This window comes from Frankliniella occidentalis, unplaced genomic scaffold (assembly GCF_000697945.3).
Source record: "Frankliniella occidentalis isolate FOCC.00 unplaced genomic scaffold, Focc_3.1 Scaffold229, whole genome shotgun sequence".
Taxonomy (NCBI): domain Eukaryota; kingdom Metazoa; phylum Arthropoda; class Insecta; order Thysanoptera; family Thripidae; genus Frankliniella; species Frankliniella occidentalis.
Window position 1 is genome coordinate 521,566 of NW_026267355.1, and position 16,033 is coordinate 537,598.

The 16,033-nt window shown below is 43.1% G+C and overlaps 3 protein-coding genes across 8 annotated transcripts in view; 2 read left to right on the forward strand and 1 right to left on the reverse strand.

Moving 5' to 3' along the window:
- Positions 1-4: 4 nt before the first annotated feature.
- Positions 5-4,405, reverse strand: LOC113212370 (myosin-9-like). 5 transcript variants are annotated; one of them, XM_052272897.1, is made up of 17 exons: positions 4,273-4,405; positions 4,017-4,186; positions 3,573-3,945; positions 3,331-3,493; positions 3,155-3,261; positions 2,996-3,085; positions 2,620-2,897; positions 2,388-2,546; positions 2,159-2,265; positions 1,956-2,064; positions 1,681-1,886; positions 1,412-1,551; positions 1,132-1,343; positions 824-964; positions 576-770; positions 231-485; positions 5-150 (listed from the first exon to the last, which is right to left on the reverse strand). In XM_052272897.1, exons 1-17 carry the CDS (start codon positions 4,355-4,357, stop codon positions 34-36), a joined length of 2,907 nt encoding a protein of 968 aa, XP_052128857.1. In that variant the 5' UTR covers positions 4,358-4,405; the 3' UTR covers positions 5-33. The 5 variants fall into 5 exon arrangements, with proteins under 5 accessions (XP_052128857.1, XP_052128853.1, XP_052128855.1 ...); XM_052272893.1 differs by having other exon boundaries at positions 2,620-2,909; XM_052272895.1 differs by having other exon boundaries at positions 2,996-3,094.
- Positions 4,406-7,880: 3,475 nt separating this feature from the next.
- LOC113212372 (WD repeat-containing protein 36) lies at positions 7,881-11,319 on the forward strand. Its single transcript, XM_026431046.2, has 5 exons — positions 7,881-9,762; positions 9,842-10,116; positions 10,210-10,368; positions 10,458-10,603; positions 10,683-11,319. The coding sequence occupies exons 1-5, from the start codon at positions 8,214-8,216 to the stop codon at positions 11,257-11,259; spliced, it is 2,706 nt and encodes a 901-aa protein (XP_026286831.1). The 5' UTR covers positions 7,881-8,213; the 3' UTR covers positions 11,260-11,319.
- A 546-nt stretch (positions 11,320-11,865) lies between these two features.
- LOC113212365 (phosphofurin acidic cluster sorting protein 2) overlaps positions 11,866-16,033 on the forward strand; it is a 26,621-nt gene continuing 22,453 nt past the window's right edge. Inside the window, exon 1 of one of the 2 annotated variants that reach the window (XM_026431033.1) lies at positions 11,866-12,325. In XM_026431033.1, the coding sequence (XP_026286818.1) occupies positions 12,168-12,325 (158 nt within the window). In that variant the 5' untranslated portion in view covers positions 11,866-12,167. The remainder of the gene's footprint in view (positions 12,326-16,033) is intronic. The other variant, XM_026431034.1, reaches the window with a different exon arrangement.

Below are 16,033 nucleotides of genomic sequence, written 5' to 3' on the forward strand. Positions count from 1 at the left end.
GGATATTATTTTTGTCACCCTTTTGATGCTTCTTTACTGGCTAACAGAATCCAGCAAAGATGAGTGATACTTGGGCTGGCCCAAAGTGATAAAGTCCAAACCTTGTTCCGCCTCTAGCTTCATTATGATGGGTAGGGGATCAACAATATTCTATAATGGAAAAGTAACATTACTGGCAAGGTAAGAGATAAATGACAATTGATGTGTGGTATCAGAAACAAAAGTGTTACCTCTTTATGTTTGAAGGAAGATAGAGGTGTCCCTGGCATTTGTTCGCAACGCAAGCAGTAAAAATTGTCTCTAGAATCTTGGATTCTTTTCCATTCCATTGTAACAGCAAGCTTTTCTTCCGCAAGGCGATCTTCTCGCTCTTTTAAATGAAGCAGACGCTGAGCTAGATCGGTTGCATGCTCTGACCGCTCTCTCTCTAGTCTGCGAGCTTCATTTAAAGCACTTGTTCCCTCTTCTCTATAGGCTTTAGCTCTCTGTAAGATAAAAGGTATGAGGAAACAAGTTTTAGAGTTCAATGCATCTGACAAACTACCACAGTTTGATCATAAAATGTTATTAATTACCGCCAATTCTTCATTAACTGTCTGTTCTCTTATCTGCAGCTCTTGCCTAAGGGTTTGAAGGTGCATGTGCTCTGCATTATAACTTATTTTCAGGGCCATTACTTCCTCTCTCTCCTTTTGAACATCTTTACCAGCTTCCTGAGCAGCTTCAAGAGTTGATCGTGCTTCAGCAACCATCTGTGAGGCAAAGGCATTCTAAATTTTTACCATCTCAGATACCATTGTTTTATAATATGATTTTGGATTACCTGCTCTGCTTGTTGTGAATTTCGATTGGCGTGTGTGCTCTGAATGTTCAATCTAGTTTCTAAGCGAGCAACATCAGCAGCAAGAGCTAGCTTTCTTTCTCCCAACTCTGACAGTTCCATATGTGCTTCCAACTGTAGTTTCTGCAAGGAGAATATTCGGAACACTGTATTTCATGTTTGATATAAGTGAGGAAATCCAGACATGGGAAGCTTAATTTTTAACTTTAACTCTTTATTATGCATTTCCAAACATTATCCACTTATTCAAATCATCCAGGTTGCTTCAAAATCTTTTTTGCAAAACTTACCTCTAAGAGCTGCTTTTCTTCTTTTAGATGTTCAATAGCTCCTAATTTTTCCTTCTCCCATTTCTTTTCTCTATCCTCAAATCTTTTTTTTTCTTCATTAAATTCTTGCTGCCGTCTCAGTACATGAGATTCCAGATCACGGCTCAGAGTTGAAATACAAGCTCTTTCTGCTTCAAGAGCAACAGTCTGCTTTTCGAGTGCCTCTTTGAGACCTGCAGAAAAATTATGAGAAATAACAGATGTCTCCCTCATTTTTTATAAAGAAATTTACATTTCCTACCTATGAGATGCATTTCTTGTTTCATTAGTGACTCCTTTTTCTCTAATAACTGAGTTTGGTCCTCCCTTTTCATCTGTAGCTTTATTTCTAAAATAGTGGCAGAACTTTCCTCAATATTTTTTACAGCCTTTTCAAGTAACCTGATAAAAAAAAAAAAAAAAAAAAGAGATTGACGACAACAACAACAACAACAACAACAAAAAAGCAACAATTTCTTTTCTTTTATCAGTCAGAAAAGGGTTTCCCCTTAGTTCCATTGATGATCCAACCTTGCATTGCAGCCAGCCTCCTTAATAGCTTCTAATTCAGCAGCCTGTAAATTTTTCCAGTGTTCCACTGCTGATGTTTGCTCTGACCTTAACATTTCTACAGCCTGCTGATGAAATTCACCTAAACGTTGTAAATCTGCAAGCCATTCTGCATGTAATTTTGCCATACGTTGGGCTTGCTGTTTGGATATTTCTTCATGTTCATCCTTGATATGAAATAATTGAAAAAATTTACTCATCTATCATGTGATAATGACTAGAAAAATTTTTCCTACCTTCAAGCGAGTTATTCTTATTGCAGTCTCTTGCCTTGTTGCTTCCATCTCAGACAAATGGCGTTTTTCTTGCTTTGTCATTGTATCTTCTTGAACATCAAGTTGTTTTCTAATTGAGAGATGCACAAATTTTTCATTTTGTTTAATTTTATGAAAACAATTATTTTAACAATTACAGAAACATAGAATACACAAAAGTTTACCTAAAAAATATTTCCATATCTGAGAGTTGATCACTATATCTCTGCTTTTCACTCTCTAGGAGTGTTCTCATATCTTGGTTTTCCCTCTCAAGCCTGTAAACTTGACCCTACAGTAAAGTCACATTTTTAGTTACTAACACAAAATAATAATATTTTTTTTTAAAAAAAATTACACTTTTGGTTTATTGGTTAATTTTTAACATTTTATTGTTGTTACTGGTTACTGTACCTTCAACTCTGATATAATTTCTTGATCATTTTCATCTTCCTTTTTTGGAGTTTTCATTATAAAAAGTGAATCGTTGTTTCCAGTAAAGTTGTCTGCTGTGCTCCATAATGCTGCTGGCAATGTAATTGGGGCAATAGCTGGAGGCTGCACCATCAAGGCCTGTCAAGAAAAAGTTGCTTGTGTAATGATTAACACTAAAAGATTGTACAAAGAAAATTAAGATCTGCCATACCTGAATGTGAGCTTGTATTTGTTCTTGCTGTCTTATCATTTGCTGCTGCCGTTGCACTTGTCTTTGAACTAATGCACCTAACTGCTGTTCATGCTGTGCCAATAAGGCAGCTTGCTGAGCCTGCAGCTGAAGAAGGTTATCCTCTTGCCTCTTCAATGCCAGTGCAGACAGTAAACTTTTTTGCTGCTGTGCTGCAGCTTCTCCAGCCAGAGTTTCTAAGTCAGCCAGACCAGCCAAGATGTCAGCATCACTTTTAGGTAATTGTTTTTCCTCTATTACTAAAGAGTGCCCTTAAAAATTAGAAGATTGTTTTAAAAACCAAAAAAAGAAAGAGGTGACTTCTAGAAAAAAAAAATAGGGAAATACAAGGAGATACCTGAATTATGCACATTATCTGCAGCATTGGGTGTTTGAGTCGAGGATGCTGCAAGAACAGTTGCACTCTCAAGCCATTGGGGGACTGGATCTGGAAGTACTACATCATCATTTTACCATTCCTAATCTTAAATTTATCTTAACTATACTCTATAATTACCAGAGTTTAAAACTTGGCCAGATATGCCTGATTTTCTTAACTGTGACTCATCTTCTTTCTTAGCAGGCCCTGTATCTGAGGATATTGTTGGTTCTGATGGTTCTCCTCTGAAACAATTAAAATATTGTGCAATGATAACATTTTTAATTTTCCACCGCATTGCTTGAAGTGATTACCTAGATGATGAAAACAGTCCAAGTGGGTCAACTAAATCTCCTCCCCTCCGCTGGGTGCTGCGACGTGGTTCACGACTAGCAGAGGGTGTATATGAGTTTTTTGCACTGTCCTTTTCAAACCCTTTGTTTGTAAATGATTCTATTTGAGGATTTGGTTTACTATCTGCAACCGTAAATATGCTATGTCTAAAGCTATCTTGTATTTGCAATTTTAATTTGAAAGATCACAGAGAGATACAAACCAAAATCAGAAATAAAAGTGCTCAAAATGGAACTGGATTTTTTGGTCTCATTGACACTTTTTCTGGCTGGTATATTTCTGGTGAGGAAATCATCTGCTGCTGCAAATCCTGTAGTCTTTTTGGAAACATCAATTGTTTTGGGGACATCCTTTGTTTCTTGTGACACTAAAATGTTGTCTTCTTGACTATTTCTTTTTGTTAAAGGACGAGAATTTGGAACCTTGGACAGTGCAAAATTTTCATATTTGCTAGTATGGCTTTCAATCTTTTTATCTATAACATCTGATTCTGCTTTGAGCCCCAACCAATCGCCTGGGTCTTCATTTTTGATCACAGATCTTGGTGGAGTTGCAGCACTCCTAGGGCTGTGCGCCTGCATAGATGGAATATAGTAAGAAAAAAATAATATATAAATTTATACTGTCTTTTTAGTGTAACATTCACCTCTTGCTCATCAATGCCAAAGATATCAGCAATGCGTTTACTCTTTGAATCATGCTTAGAAAGGTCAGTGATTGGTTCCTTCCCTGACAGCTTTTTAGGTAGACTTTTGACAGGTGTGTTTTCACCACTTGATGACAGAAGATCACGAAGAGGATCCTCCTCATCAAAATCTATGAAGTGTAAATTAAAATGTAAGTTCAGATATTGTCTTAATTTTCTACACTGCAAATATTTGTGTGAAAAGATGAAAACCTACCCAATTCACTCTTAGAAATTTTTAGGGAAGACGGATTGAGTTTCTTAAGAGATGAGCTGAAAAGTTCTCGATCCAAGTCATCCATTTTCTCAGTGTGCAATTTAATACCACAACCCAAGGCCCTTTCAAGAGTAATTCATAATTGTTCAAACAAGAAAGTTGTTTGACTGGAGGCAATTAACAGATAGGACAGAACACACTGTTAAATGTTCATCATTACAGGTGCACTACTTGTCACGTAAGATATTTCTAAGATTACATATCTTGGTTAAATTAACTTGTCATCCCCATAACAGTTTTTCTCGATTTTTTTCAATTAGAAAACAAGTTTCATGGCTTCAAACATTGATTTTTAGCTTTTGGAGAGGACAAAAGTATACCAAATAATACTGGAATTCTTCCATCACACATTTTGTTACGGTATCTCAAGAAATATACCGTATTCCCTTTTTTTTCCTTATATGATTGATTTGTTGAACTTGTGAGAGTGACTTTTTGGTTTTGGAAATCAGGATCAGAACAGATGTAAACAAATTTTGTTTTGCTATGTTTTGTTTTGTTTTGTTTGTTATGAAAACAACAAATATCTGACAGTCGGTAAACCATGGCTGACAACATCAACATAACCGGCAGGAGTTTTTAAATAAAGTTGAAAGTTGTCGTGCCTCCAATATTTTGATTGTATGTCAGTTTTCCTCAAAGTTTCAATTTTGACACGAATTAAAAATGTTTTTATTCCAATTTTGAAATAAAGGGCAATGAAGGGTGGGCGAGTGTCTCTATGAGAAATTTCGAATTTAGTAATAAAAAAAAGTATGGCAAATACATTAGCCAGCGTAGCATAACAAACCGGAACGTCTCGTCGTGGCCCCAGACCCACACTCGAACCAACATGGGGCTGGCCCCAAACGTGGTGGTGGGGGGTAAAGTATATTCTCCTCTACGCTTATGAAAAATTAAACGAACGCGGAATGGTGGACCGTGGATCCAGGTGGATCACATCACAACAACTCGTTTACTTCTTGTTTACTTGGATTATTTTCCCAGTTTTCCTGTTGGAGTTAGGACTTTGCTGTCTGAAATGTAACAACCTGCAAGCGACGTGATTATACGTTGGAATTAAATTCAGAGTTGTGATAAACCATTTTTTAATTTAAAATAATTCCTACGTGATGAAATCAAAGTGATAAAGTTAGCCGAGTTACTTTCCTCTTTAAAGAAAGTATCACAAGTCCTCTAGATGAATTAGCGAAATGTTCTAAATTAATATTATGCTCAACTACATAATATATTTTCTCCCAACAAAACAAACAGAGGGTAACATTTCAGGAAACCATGAACACAGGTACTGTTTTTTTTTATTGACAACCGAAGATAATATTTTAGAGCCTGAAATCATTGTGAACTCAGTATGTGCAAAACGTAAATGAGAAATATTTGCAGGTAAACATAAAATGTGCCTTCAAAGTTTGTGTCGAAGCAGTGGGCGTCATTATTGAAAGTCATGTATGGTGGCATTGATAATAACTCCACAATGAAAATCTTATACTAGTCGTTGACTACTAGAATATTAATTCACTGTGCTCATAAATTCTACAATATAACTTTACTAATACTTTGTAATCTAACTCAAGGGAACACTTTTGCATTCTAGTCTTTGAACGATACAGGGCTTGCTACTAAACTTGCTTTGCCTCGTTGCTTTTGCTCTGCCCAAGTGACGGAGACAGGTCAAAAATATAAAAATATATAAATTGGTGATAGATCATCAATTTGACGTCAAATGATTCTTTTAATTTTTACGACAATTTAGTCACTCTGACATTTTTTCCTGTAAGTTTTAAGTTGGCAGGTGTCATTTGGCTTACTGGCTCGTCATAGTTCCATTTGTAATTGAAAAATAATGAAATTTTATGATGCCTGATTATATAGTAGTTTTTGAAAAGATTGAGGTATCTCCTTGATCGAATGTTACAAACATAAACACAATCAATTTCGCAGGTCGTCTAGGACATAGTGGCTGTGTTTTTCTGGTTCAATCAGTTTTAGTCTAAACTATAAAGTCTTCCAAAATAAAAAAAAAATGAAAAAATAAACACTTTAAAAACTCAGAAAAATTGTAATTTCACATGATCCTTAATCGGCAAACCCAAGGAATTTGGAACTCTTGATTGTACTGATCCAGGGCACTTACATAATGGGGCACTATAATGGAAACTTACGCTTGTCTTGGTGTCTTTATCACGATAATTTCAGCGTATGGTATGCCATAAAACGAAATATTTACACTTTTTCAAGACCCTCGTGGGAATTCAGCCCAATAAATTGGTTATTCTGGGTTCAATGTGACATGACTGCCATGCATGGCGCCTTAGGGGAAGAATGGGTAGGCAACCCGCACAGCAGCATACCATACTTTTAAAATGATATTTGCGGTAAAACTATTTGACCTACAAAGAATATTATAAAGTTGAAAGTGACAATAATTTGTTCCTTTATCGTTTCATAAAAGTTTCAGAACCGCATTCTTTGTCATATCTGAGTTTCATCGAAAAGTCACTTTCGGGCTTTCAAGTCGAGGGAAGGATGTGCTCTGGGCATAGGGGTGACGAGGTGGCGGAACAGAAAACTGTTTTTGACAACCATTGGGTGCACATATGTGCAATTAAGTTTATTTGATAGGATTTTTGAATTGAAAAATGTTGTTGTTGAACTATTTTTGTGTCAGAACTATAGTTTGGGCGTAAATTGCCTGCAAACCCGAGAAAAGGGTGTCCTCGGGTGGGTGTTTTTATGAGTTTTCTTGGCCAATTTTGATGTTTTTGGGGTCAAATTTGGTGAATCATCATATTACAACAACCTCCACCGACGCCCATTAAAAAATCAATAATTTTTCAAAAATTGCAAAAAATTGCAAATTTGTTGGAAACTGTGGAAAGTTAAGGAAAATCAAATGTATGACATGATTGGTGAGCTGATTTCTCATGGTGATTAGTTCGAGACATTTTTAACGTTATGCCGTATTTTTCACGCAATTAACGAATATAGTTTTACGAATGACTGTGGCTTTGGTGCACTTGGCGGTTCTGCTGATGTGCTCAGGAATAACCCACATAGCTTCTAAAATTTAAAGAGGAAATTTACCTTAAAGTATTCTCCCAATTGCAGTCTTTTTACATTTATTAGAAACAAATTTTTAGTCGATTCCGCATTTGCGTTCATTAATAATGAGTGGTATAAAGAACGCTGGAATAGGTTATGTGCCCCATGGTCAGGGCAAGTGTTCCACCGGTCTCACCCTAAACATGGTTTGTGAAGAGCCTCATTTGAGAACAAGATGTTCCAATATTGCGATAACCGTAATTAATACTTTTCCGATGCGTATTAACATACTATCGTCAAATTTGTACCATAATTATTTCCTCTGTCTGCTGTGAAGAATTTGTTTGTTTTACAGTCGTCCCACGATTACTTTACCGTTCGGCTTTTCACCGACGAGGCTTCTGATTGGCCTAGAAGGCGTTCGGGCCCGTCACGTGACCTTTTCCGAACGGTAAAGTAATAGTGGGCCGACTATATTTCTCATACATGTGGCGGACTATACCCAATTTCGGTGGTGGGGGAAGTTGGGTCCAGACCGTAGAGGTTTCGAGTGTGGGTCTGGGGCCGCGACGAGGCGTTCCCGGAACGTACATGGCGCACATGCCGGACCACATGTGTCAGCTTCTAGATTGAATTTCGACGGCACGAAGTATATTTTCTGGTCTCCCTAAGTTTCTAAACGTTTCTCTATGAATCAAAGATGTATTTTCATCTCTTCCGTTAAATATTCCCGCAAATGTTAAAGAGAATCGTCATTGTCGCTGTGTTATCCTTGTGGGTGGTGAGGTTATATTTTTTAAAGCCGAGTAACATAGTGTGAAGAATTCAAGACATTGAAAATGCCTACTGGAAGTCGTGTTTTTCTGCAAAATAGAGCCTTGGGCTATGTGAGCAACCATATTCCTCTTGTTGTTCGATACATCCAGAGACGGAAGGAGAACTTAATAGTGACCTGCACTGGAAGAGCATTTCACACTTATGGATGCTCTCACTTTTCTCTACTCAGTGTTTGCTCGAAACACCCATCCGAAATAACATGTTTGGGAGCCGATACCTACCATGTCTACACTTCTTCCGAAAATGTCATCTATGCTTGGCGCAGAGGAGCAGAGCTAGCTCACACATATAATGGACATGAACATCCTGTGCACATTCTGCTTCCCTTTGGTCCGCATCTTGTATCTGTGGACGAATCCAGCAACTTAAAGGTCTGGGATGTTAAGGCCGAATCATTGTACCTAGAACTCTCATTTGACAGCAAAGTTTTTAGCATCACCACTGCCTTGCATCCCAGTACATATATCAACAAAATTCTTTTAGGGAGCCAAAAGGGCACATTACAATTGTGGAATATTCGTACCTCGAAATTAGTCTATACATTTTCTGGTTGGAATTCTGCTGTGACAGCCTTAGAACAGGCTCCTGCTATTGATGTTGTTGGAATTGGCTTGGCAAATGGTCAAATCAAATTGCACAACCTGAAATTTGATGAGACTATCATGGAATTTTCTCAAGATTGGGGCTTAGTAACGAGCCTGTCTTTCCGAACTGATGGTAACCCAATTATGGCTTCAGGTAGTTTATCAGGCCATGTTGTGTTTTGGAATCTTGAAGAAAGAAAAGTTGTCTCACAGCTGCGTGCCCATAGTGGAGGAGTGTCAGGCCTCCAATGTCTGGCCAATGAACCTTTGATGGTCACATCATCAGCAGACAACAGTGTAAAACTTTGGATATTTGATTTACCGGATGGTGGAGCTCGTCTGCTTCGAATTAGGGAAGGTCACACTGCACCTCCGTCTTGTATAAGATTTCATGGCAGCAATGGCCATAATATTTTAAGTGCTGGTGGTGATTCTTCTCTCCGAATTTTTTCTACAAAAACTGAAACTTTTAATAAGAGCTTAGGAAGAGCTTCTTATAACCGAAAACTATCAAAGACAAAAGGAGCTTCAAGTGATCCTTGCAAAATGCCACCGATAGTAGACTTCACATGTGAAACTACTCGGGAAAAAGAGTGGGATAATATTGCTGCAATCCACTCAGGACTTCATGTTGTTACGACATGGTCATATGACAAGGTGAAAATGGGCAGCCTTAAATTAGTACCAGACAGGTTAAAGAAGAAACCCAATGAGAGTAAAAACAAAGCACCAAAAGTTACTGCTACATGTTTGTGCTTGACTCAGTGTGGTAATTTTGTTGTTATCGGGTACAGTTCAGGTCACGTTGATCGTTTCAATATTCAGTCAGGTATTCATCGTGCTACCTATGGTAATCCAGTTGCTCACAATGGGGCTGTTCGTGGAGTTGCCACAGATGGTCTTAACCAGATAGTTGTGAGTGGTGGAAGTGATACCTTTATCAAATTTTGGAATTTCAAAGAAGCAGGTAAAATCTCTTACTTTTTCTGAAGCTTCTTTTTTTCCAACTTTCTGTAGTAATGAGTCACGTGATTTTGTTCTTCCAGGTAAATCATTGCTGTCAAAGATACATGTGGATGAATGTGTAGCGTTTTTCCATGCTCATCATGAAAGTGCCATGTTAGCTGTTGCACTAGAAGACTTCTCTATTGTAATTGTGGATATAGATACAAGAAACATTGTCAGAAAATTTTCTGGTCACACAGCTCAGTTAACAGATGCAGCATATACTCCTGACTCAAGATGGCTTGTAACATCTGCAATGGATTGTACTGTCAGGCTTTGGGATATACCTTCCTCCCAACTCATTGATATCTTCCAGGTACTTTATCTCAAAGGGAGACTGGTGTTGTGATCAATGATAATTTTCTAGTGTGTTACATCCATTTAATTTTTTCAATTTTGATTGTGTCAGGTGGATGCTGCTTGTACATCTTTAAGTTTTTCACCTACTGGTGAATTTTTGGCCACGACCCATGTTGATCAACTTGGAGTCTATCTGTGGTCAAATCGGACTCTGTTTTCCCATATATCTCTTCGTCCACTTTCCTCTTCGTTGGATGCAATTTCAGTTGTATGCCCTAAATTTTTAATTTTCAGAACTTTTAAATATCTTTCTTGCTGTAACTGTTTACTATTTCCTGAACTCTTTAAATTATGCAGATGGACTTACCAGCCTCAGCCACTGATGAACTTCAAGCTACCCATCAGGGAGAGGAGCTGCCTCTGGATGATGTTGAACCTGAGTTCACTTCTCCAGATCAATTGGCTGATGACCTCATTACTCTTTCATTAGTTGCAAATTCAAGGTACGAACTACACTATCAATTACTTTTACCCCTTTTGGAAACTTTGTTTTGATTCTTTTATCTACTTTCATTTTTATAGATGGCAGAATTTACTTAATATTGATCTTGTAAAGAAGAGGAATAAACCTAAGGAGGCTCCAAAGGCACCAAAAGCAGCCCCTTTCTTTTTGCCTACTTTGCCGACTCTGAGAGATTTTGAGTTCGACCTGTCAGGGGCCATCAGCCAAGGAGAGGGTGGTTCCAAAATTTTAGACCTAAGTGCAATGCAATCCCTTTCAGCATTTGGAAAATCCCTCAACCAATGCAGTGACAAGGACTATTCCTCAGCCTTTTCCAAGTTGAAAGAAATGGGTCCAGCTGCAATTGATATTGAAATCAACCAGTTAGCTCCAGAAGGTGGAGGTTCATTTGAACTTTTACTCAAGTTCATGAAAATGATCAACTCTATTCTGCAATCACATAAGGACTTTGAAATTGCCCAAGCATATCTTGGACTCTTTTTAAAAGTTCATGGTGATACAATATCTCAAAGAAATGAACTGAAATCCTTCATCAGTGAAATAATATCTAGCCAGCATAGTGGGTGGTCGAATCTTCAGAACAAATTACAGTACAATTTATGTGTCGTCCATGCATTGAAAAATGTCTCAAATTAAATCTGGTGTTGAAAATATTTTTACTATTGATAAAATAAAATTTGTTTCCTGTTTCCACTAGCTGCTGCTGTTTTGCCTCATGTCTGCAGTTACATTACATTTTAAATGCATTTCTACCCCTCTATTTATCTTATTAAGTTGGTGACATGTGTATTTGTCATTGAGCAGTCTTCGGTCTTCCCTGTCTCTAGACCTGCTGGACGGGGGGTGTCCAGCAGCTTCGCTGCCGCTAGGGACTCAGCAACTTTCGGCTCGGGGGATGCCAAACAGGCCGCAAAGTTCTGAACGAGGACAAGCCGGACAAGCCGGACAAGCACAACTTCAGTGTGATTGCTGTTGTAGCGAGCCCTGCTCGCCATGCTTTTCTAGCCTTGCTGTACGAGGGAAGTGATTGTTGACACCGTGGAGCACCGCCAACAACGGGAGTGAAGGAGAGCATGCTGGGGGTGGGGTGCGGGGGACTGATGGGTGAGAGAGTGCGCAAGACAAAGACGGGTATCGTGGTAAACCGCTCGGCCCCACCAGAGCGAAGGAGATAACCGATTTTCTCCCGCCGCAGACGCGTCGCGCGGAGCGAATGGAGGGGGGCCTCTCTCGCCCGCTCCGCTCTCTCTGCAGAGGCAGCGGGAGTTCAGTTCAGTTCCGCCGAGAGCCCGGGGCGCTCGCAGCGCTCTCTGCTCCGCCTCTTCTTCTGTCGCCACCGAGCTGAGAGACTACGGCGGCTTGTTCACACTCGGCGAGAGGGTGTTTTGGGGCCGCGTTTTGAACCGCGGGGCGGGCTACGGGTGACAAGGATGCCGACGACGTGACGGCCCTGATGCGCTCGGCGCCCGTGACGAGACGCGTGGTCGCGTGTCGCGTGTGAACGCACGCCTTTCCCGTGAGAGGACGACGAGCACAGCGGGAAGATGGCGGAGCGCGGGGTGGCAGGCCGTCAGCTGCCTCTCGCCCTGGTGGGCCAGGCCCAGATCCATGGCCCGGGCCTGGTCGCGGGGCCCAAGCCCGTGCCCATGAAGTTATTCGCCACCTGGGAAGTGGACCGCACACCTCCGAACTGCATTCCCAGGTGAGTGCGCGGCTGGCGCGGCCCGCCGGCGGGGCGGGGGCTCGCCAGGGGCGGGGCAACCCTTGTAAACAAAGCGACCATAACCTTATCTGGTCACCCCGCCGTGTTGTCATCTGCTGGAACCTTCGGCTCTGCGGCAAGATGCGGCGCGCGCAGTCCTGTCAAACTTTCCCTTTTGGGACGGCAAGGCACGGCGCCGCACACCGCGCGCCGCGGTGTCACCATCCAGGCGCCTGGCGCTACGGCCTTTGTGTCGTCCTGGTTCAGTGGGAGTCGCCCCTCCTTTGTCTTCTGCTGGGGGATTTGTCATTGGCGGAAACTAGCAGAATGCATCAGATGTTGCTTCCACATTACTGTGACTATTATGTCGGAATGTGTTGTTTGGTTTTTGTTGTCTTGTTACAACTTTTACTAAAAAAAAATATTTTGTATTCAAATATTTGTTATGCCTCTTGTTAACACGTTCAATGCGGCTGTATATTGTGGGGGTTGGACAAACCACCACCAAAGTGCGTTTAACATTGTGGTCCCATTGCACTGAACGTGTTAACCTTAAGCTTGGGAACTATTGAACCACATTTAATTCTTTGTTACAATTATTTGGTTTTGACTGACATCATTTTTAAGTATGAATTTCAAATTTTGTAAAATGAAACCATTTAATTTCTCATGTACAGATTTCATTTTATAACAATCATAGCTTGTTCCTGAGTTTTTGTATGGTGATCATATATTTTATTCAACAGCAAATGCTAAAATATTTGACAGTTCTTCATAAAGAGATAGCTTTTGCCACTTATGAGGAGACCTTTGGCTTTTAACTTCAGCTCTTATGTGGTTTTGGTGGTGTTTAGCTGAGTGTAGCAAAGCTTTGAAACTTCATTCAGATTGGCTGCCTTGCAACATCTGTAAGATTACCCCCAATAAATCAAAGCATAGCTAGAGACCTATCCAGAAACGTAAGTGTAATAATAAGGAAGTAATAAATTAAATTTTTTAAGGCTTAATCATACAACATGACGTGATATATATTTTATGAGGGGTATCAAAGAATAAATTTCTTGGTATATGCTTTGCTTTACTTACATATTCTCTTGGTGAGGCCACAGGCCCCCTAGGTTTAATCCACCCATTGCACCATGTGTCAGCTCTGTTGTGACAGAGGCTCGGGCCAGTGGTAGGTGCGGGCCGGGCTATGGGAATGGTATGGAGGGCAAAGAGATTGTCCGGCCCGTTATCCGCGCCAGCCCCGGGGGCACACTTTGTCGATGGGGCCTATCTCCCCCACAGTCTCTCTCACTGCCTCGCGGCTGCAGCGGTTGCAGCGGCTAGCGTGCCGTGCTCCTCACCTGTTAGTGCTTTTATTTGTTTCTATTATTCTCCGGTACACTACCCCGCCGGCAGCCGGTTCGCTCGGTCGGTCGCGACCCGCGCGGCAGCGTGGCGTGCGTGGCTCGAAATGGATTTAAATGTATGCGGGGGGTGGGGTGGGGGCGTTACTCACACGCGGAAGGTACAGACGAGGGAATGACACGAATGAGCCAGCGTGCATCACTCACGCTCGATCAAAACGAAATAAGTCCTCACAACACTGTTATATGACCTCTGAAATTCGTTTGTTCGTTTCTGCCCTCTGTTTTTGTTTTGAAGGTGAAGGTGGTGGGACCCCTGCACAACAGTGAGTGCAGGGGTTGAGGCTGCGGTGGCGGGCGACTCCTTCGATCGACGCGGCAGTCTTTTCCATAAAACCATCAATCATTGGGCGGATTGACAGACCCGATAAACACACTCAAAGCCCTCCCCCCGCACCCCCACTAGCCCTAGTGCCGCCCCTGGCAGCCGACGGCGCGGCCCGGCGGGGCCCCGGCGCCACGGCGAGCGACACGACCGACGAGCGCTTATTGTCAAGCCAAATGAAAAACCCCTCTACCTTCACACCACCAACTGTGTTTGGCGCGCACTGAAGAAAAAAAAAGAAATGGAAGGAAAGAAAGCCGACCATCAACGACATTGTCTTTTCAGCAGCGGTGGGGAAGTCCCACACCAGTCAATTGGACTTTCTTCAGGACCTCTGATTGACTGCCAATCATCGCGATTGTCTCTTTGTCGCCCGTCGAGGTGGGGCGGCGATGTCGAGCGTATCATTAACGCCTAGTGCAGCCTGTGGTCTGTTGTGTGGTGTGGTGCGGCGTCGTGTGTGTGTTCCGGCCAAACATTGCACGGCCACGCAGATACCCAGAGCTCAGTGACTGTGAGCTGCTGTATACATATACGTATACAGGGGACTCCGGGACTACGCCGCAGGCAGCACCGAGCGCCGTCTAATCCACTCTCAGTGACTCTGTATGGCGTTATCGTACAGCGGCGGCACGCGTCCGTCACGGTTAGAACTGCGCGCGGATGTTCTACTTTTAGCGCCTCGGAGTCGGGCAAACAAACGGCTGGCCGATAGGAGCCGACAGTCTGCCGTCCTTGATGATCTGCCGACTAAATTGTTGGGCTGATCGCTGCGCGTCGCGTCCTCCTGTACTCGGTGATCAAGTTATTTTGGCAGGCGGGCGGCAAAGTGTTAGCAAAGCAGAAGCAGCGGCAGTTGTGTCGAGGACGAGACCGAGGGAGAGCGGAGAGCCCCCCCTGCGCGGCGAGACTCGCCAAGCCCAGCCTCCCCACTTTGCGCCCCTTGCAGCTGCTGTGTCTGGCGGGCCGGCCCCGCCCGCCGCGACGCGCTGCCCATGCCGAAGAGGCTGAGCTAATCCTCTACGAGGAGCGAATGCGAATAATTATCAGGACCATGCTCGGCTCGGGGGCCTGAAATAGACTTGGCTTAAATATTGTGGCGCCGCTCCTCGGCCCGGCCGCGCGGCGTACGCTCGTATGTGGCACAAAAGCATTGAGGACAATACAAGTACTCGCTCTTACTGCGCGCTATCGCAGCCCCCTCCCTCCCAGAGTTGTTATCGCAGGCGCGCACACGCACGCTCGGTGTAAGGCTGTGTGCGACGTTTACACGACGATCATGATTATATGTTTTCGTGACTGTCACGCGTTCTCGTGTGTATTGTTTCGGGGGAGGGGAGTTCTGGTCACACTCTTGTTCCTTCCCTCCGCATAACGCCCTGGCGGCGCGGCCGGGCCCAGATGGCCGAGGCCCAAGTGCGAGGAGCCCGCGTCGTGCTGCCAGGCATTGGCGGGGAATTTGAATTTGAATCGGCGCCGAGGCGTATGACATGTGCAGCTCTGCACCGCGCTCTGGTGCGTGGGGGACCAGGCGACGACGTCGCGGTGGCCGCGCTGCGTGGGTCGACCGGACCCGACCGGCCGGACCTCACCTCTCGACCCCTCCTCGCCGCCGCTGTCGTCGATAGGCGCCCCGCGCTTTCGTTCGTGTGCGACGTCGCGTGGGGCTCGGCCGGGGCTGGCGCATTACAGCGTTAATTACAGCGGGCGACCCTTTGCTCTGCGTCAGCCGGCGCGAGCCGAGCAGTCAGTCAATAAGTCATGTCGGCTGGCCGCGTATGGCGCGGGGGTCAAGTCTCTCGAGTCTGTTGCACGCGCCGAGTCGACAAGCCAAGAGCCGACGCGGTGTTGGTGGTGGCGGTGGGAAAAAGAGAACAGTACACTTTTTATTACTAGTTGTTTGCTGCGCGGCGCCGTGTCGTGTCACCACCACACCACCGGCCGCCGGGGGAAGCCGCAGCAGTCCGCGGG